At 37.9% G+C, this 4,608-nt stretch overlaps 1 protein-coding gene across 1 annotated transcript; it reads right to left on the reverse strand.

The window, feature by feature from the left end:
* Window positions 1-941: 941 nt before the first annotated feature.
* LOC122034461 (beta-glucosidase 12-like) lies at window positions 942-4,149 on the reverse strand. Its single transcript, XM_042593723.1, has 13 exons — window positions 3,973-4,149; window positions 3,789-3,858; window positions 3,278-3,336; window positions 3,113-3,188; window positions 2,955-3,032; window positions 2,807-2,894; window positions 2,448-2,703; window positions 2,110-2,225; window positions 1,820-2,037; window positions 1,701-1,732; window positions 1,494-1,596; window positions 1,316-1,424; window positions 942-1,181 (listed from the first exon to the last, which is right to left on the reverse strand). The coding sequence occupies exons 1-13, from the start codon at window positions 4,096-4,098 to the stop codon at window positions 1,013-1,015; spliced, it is 1,500 nt and encodes a 499-aa protein (XP_042449657.1). The 5' UTR covers window positions 4,099-4,149; the 3' UTR covers window positions 942-1,012.
* Between the last annotated feature and the right edge of the window lie 459 nt (window positions 4,150-4,608).

Consider the following 4,608-nt stretch of genomic DNA (forward strand, 5'->3'; position numbering starts at 1 on the left):
TTGGATGCATATGTTTGACATGCATACAGGATTTATGACACTCTCGGTTTGACGACCCTTTTGTTCTGGATAGGAGTTCCTGGTGAGTACAGCTTCCTCAGTTACCTTTCAGTTTTGCGTATTTCCTATATATGATTAGGAAGCTGTATTCCATGTTTATTGCTGTTAGATATATCTTACTAGGCATGTCTATTGATATTCGCTGAGTTGTTGAACTCACCCCCGTAGACACTATCTTTTCTAGGTACCAGGTTGTTTATGGAGTCGCTTGGAGTATCCTGCCTGCTGGTCCCCATGTCACATCAGAAGACATGTCTTTGCTGTTGTCCATTTGTATTTTGGTATTTGTGTATTTAGCTTGTGTTTCGGTTTTGTTTCCGGAGTGTTGTGTTGTTATGTGGTGTAAGCCTAGCCGACTAGCAGTGTTTTGTTTTGTTTTGTATGGGCTTGTCTTTATGTTTTTTCGCTGTGTTGGTTTTGATTACAGCCGAGTGGGCTGATAAAAATATATATAACTGCGTGGTTGTTGTTATATTTGTCCAGCCGTGTAGGCTGAGATTATTAACTGCGTGGTTGTGTATATATATATTCCAACCGCATGTGGTTGATGTATTTTGTGTCTGTAGAAATGTTTCAGATTGTCACCAGTACAGGGGAGGTGCTGCCGAAATTTCTTCGGATAAAGACTTCCCCAGAGCGTGACAAGCAATGCTGAAACAAATCTGAAGAGCATCAATAGCGAAGAAGATATAGTAGAAACGAAGATATATCGAATAGTGAAAGATTGTTCTCTTGATTGCATATAGATGTAAGCACGTAATCTCTCTAGAGGTACAATATAAATCTCATCAAGCTGTAGCATCACACACATATCTTAATTTTTTTTTGTTTTTCATTAACTTAATTATGTCTAGCAACTTCAAAAGGAGAAGACAACTTACATTAGTAGAATGGCAATTGAGAGGTAAACAACCTTTTTACTATGATTATTGCTAATATAGGTCTTAGAAAATTAACTATTGAGAAATTGTTGAAACCAGAAGGTAGATCTCTTGGGGTATCTCTTTAATCCATTTCTGTAATCCACATATATGATACCAAATCGAACTGTGTAGCCATTCAACCATTCAAAGTTATCTAACAATGACCATGCAAAGTATCCTCTCACATTAGCTCCCTCCCTGCCAGAGTAACACATATATATAAGTAAAAAATAATCAAAAATGATAATTAGCTTTCCATATGTTTTTAAAGATATATCAAATTCTCTTTCGAGTCGAAGTAGATAAACTTTAATAATGTTTTAATACCATACCTGATAGCTTCCCCAACAAAGTGTAAATGTTGTTTGTAGTAATCAATCCTCGTATCATCTTGAAGGGCTTTGTCCAGTGGCCATGATGCATTATTCACCTCATCAACTCCTAATGAGCAGAATCAGTCACACAAAGAAATAAATTATATTTCAAGGAACTATCAGATAGATCCCCTACCATTCTCTGTGATGTAGATGAGTGGATTGTTGTATTTGTTCTTGAGATACAAAATTATCTCTCTTATCCCTCTTGGGTAGATAAAGAGCCAACTAGAGGCCGCCTACATGGATCACATACCTTCTTTTTATGCATGTTTTATAACAAAAATAGTTTGTCTCCTAAAGTTTTTATTTATTCATCTTTTCTCAAGCTAACAATACATACCTGTGTGCCAATTCTAACTCCTTTGCGTATACCTGTAATATCGAATACAGTTAGATGAAACCAACCGCATGAGTTCAGGAATTAGTAGCTTATTCGATTTGAGTTTACTGAATCATTACCAGTTTGCAGGCTATGAGAATCTGAATCATAGCTAACATTAACTCTTGACAAGAGTGAAATGGAATCGGCAAAGTATGTGGTATAGTAATTAAGTCCGATGAAATCAAATGATGATTTAACCAATTGAGATTGCTCCGTGCTAAACTTTGGAAGGCGATCCCCGACAATGGCTCTCATTGTGAAAGGATAGTCCCCTTGAGTCAAGGGGTCCATGAACCTGCAATAAAATTATTTCATGCATGAATAATTATCATTAGAAAAGAAAAGCGAGATGAATGACAGAGCTCACCATCCAAACATGAAATCTAGAGAACGAGAGACTGCATCTTCATCCTCTTTGGTGTTGGAGTAAGGCACAAACCAGTGGCTTACTAGTGTTATGCCTATCAATCCCTTTTGAGATACCTAAGAATGGATTAAAATAATTCTTAATCCAGTCACTAATCTGAAAGAATTTTGATCGAAATCTCCGGCCATCAATTATTAGAAATCTTTTATATCATATACTGAACAAAGACTGTCACTATATCACGGTTATTCTTTCATATTCCATTTTTTTTTCTGTTGAAGTTTTCTTGGTCTAAATGAAGATGTACAAAAACATATGCTTTGGAGGAAAAAGGATACCTGATATTTGTCTCTGTAAATCTTGGCAGCAGTTGCATGAGCCAGTAATTGATGATGAGCACAGAGGTAGGGCTCTATGGATGAATTGCCTTTTCCACACTTAACAAATTCAAAGGGAGAGCATCGGTTAGGAGGGAACAAACCACTCGAGTACCCACTGCTGCAATATGACCATGGCTCATTGAATGTAATCCAGTGCTTCACTCGATCTCCAAATTCCTTGAAGCACAGCTCGGCGTAATCTCTGAAGTCATCTCTGTCATCACACAAAGTGGTGATTGTCTCTTCTTCCTTTTCTTTTTTTTTTTTTTTCCTAATGAAGTTGAAAATTGAATTAATGAATTATCATCTGAACTCACACGACAAGGGGACTAAGGAAGCCCAAGTACTCTGATTCAAGACTCTGAGGAAGGTCCCAGTGGAAGAGGGTCACAAACGGCTGCAAATCTGCACAAACACAGTTCCTGTTTAAGTTTCAGCTTCTTGATTGTAATAGCTAGTGATTACCATTGTCAAGAAGATCATTGATGAGGTTGTTGTAGAAATCTATGCCCTCCCTGTTGATTCCACCACTTGAGCTTCCATCTGAAAGTTTAGAATTCTTTATTCATCTCAAAGTTCTATTCGCAATAGCTTAATTAATTATTTTAATGTAGATTCCATACTTGGTAGGATTCTAGACCATGAGATAGAGAACCTGAAAGCATCCATCCCCATATATTTTAAGAACTTTATATCTTCCTGTAATAATCCATGCTCAAATAGAGTTAATTAATCAGTAATATAAATCTATAAATAGATAGATTATCTTTAATATGGTTACGTAGTACCTTAAAACGATGATAAAAATCAACAGCCACATCACCATTGCTCTTATCTGCTATTGCTTCTGTCAAAACATTAATCTCGAGCGAGTCAGTCAAGTTTTGGATTAAATATTAGTCTATTCTGTGGAAATTTTAAATGGCAGAAAAGGATGGTCGACTGGTCGTCGGCGTATATTTCTTTATCAGAAACGAGTTTTCTTGTTTTTATCCTCTGTTTTTTCTAATTGTAATACTGCTGCTGCACGTAACAAATGATGGATGGACTTAATTTATGCAAAAATTTAAAAGCATTGAAATAATTTAAAAATATTTATAATTTAATATGAAATTTATACATATAAACTAAATTAAAATGGTTGGTTGAACTAAACGAAAACATCCCAACCACATGCAATTTTAACTATATATATTATTATACACGTTGATAGTTAGTCATGAACTACGTTGTTAACTTGTAAACAGTGAGTTTATAAGTAGATTAAGCCTTCACACTGTCTACTTCATGCGTGATTACCTGGGTAAGTGTGGGTGAAGGTATCCCAAATACTCGGTCCTCTCCCCCCTTCTGAAACTGCTCCTTCATACTGTAAACGTTAAGCACTTGTATAAAGCTTTAAACTTTATATATATAGCAAGGGAATTGTGCAGCTTCATCGGTATTTGGAAGACACAAGGGGAGTTGAAGGCGAGCTAGGGACCTGGTAAGAAGAGGAGGCTGCGCCGAAGACGAAACCGGTCGGAAAACTGCTTCTTTTAGCGAGTGCAGCAGGGAGAAGGAGAAGAAGAAGAAGCAGCAGCAGCGTGGAGAAGAAAGCGAGAGCCATGAGACTGGAGGCGATGGCGAGAAGTTGGCTAGTAACGTTAAATATAAGAAGGAAGGATATGAGAAAGCATGTGCAGTGGAACTGCCCCTTCCCTTTCAGCTAGTAACGTTAAATATGCTTTTGCATATGGGATTGGTGGAGCAGGCTATGGCAGACGACCACTCAGCATGTGCTTTGGCTTGATTTACTATAAGGAGATCCAGATCTTTGAGAAAAAAGGCTTGGCGTTCCACGTCACCATGCTCATTAGGAAAGACAATGAGCGACGGTTCAAAGCTCAAATAGAGGCTTCCGCGTGAGTTTGCCTCGCACGGCCACAATCGGCGGCCCCATGCGCTTAAGTTCACCTCACACGATTGCAACCGGAGGCCCCACACACTTGAGTTCGCCTCGTGTGGTCGTGGCCAGCGGTTTAGCACGAGTCGATGATTTTTTTTCCCCTCTTTCTTTTTTTGTCCCTTTCCTCCGAGATTTTTTTTTTCTTACCATTTCCTATGAATTTTGTTCCAC

Source organism: Zingiber officinale, chromosome 11B (assembly GCF_018446385.1).
Source record: "Zingiber officinale cultivar Zhangliang chromosome 11B, Zo_v1.1, whole genome shotgun sequence".
In the NCBI taxonomy this organism is placed as follows: domain Eukaryota; kingdom Viridiplantae; phylum Streptophyta; class Magnoliopsida; order Zingiberales; family Zingiberaceae; genus Zingiber; species Zingiber officinale.

Coding starts and splice junctions, on each gene's coding strand:
- LOC122034461 (XM_042593723.1), bottom strand. CDS start 4,098: ATGGCTCTCGCTTTCTTCTCCACGCTGCTGCTGCTTCTTCTTCTTCTC. Junction 3,033..3,112: donor ATGGTCTAGAATCCTACCAA/GTATGGAATCTA, acceptor CTAAACTTTCAG/ATGGAAGCTCAAGTGGTGGA. Junction 2,895..2,954: donor CAATGATCTTCTTGACAATG/GTAATCACTAGC, acceptor GTGTTTGTGCAG/ATTTGCAGCCGTTTGTGACC.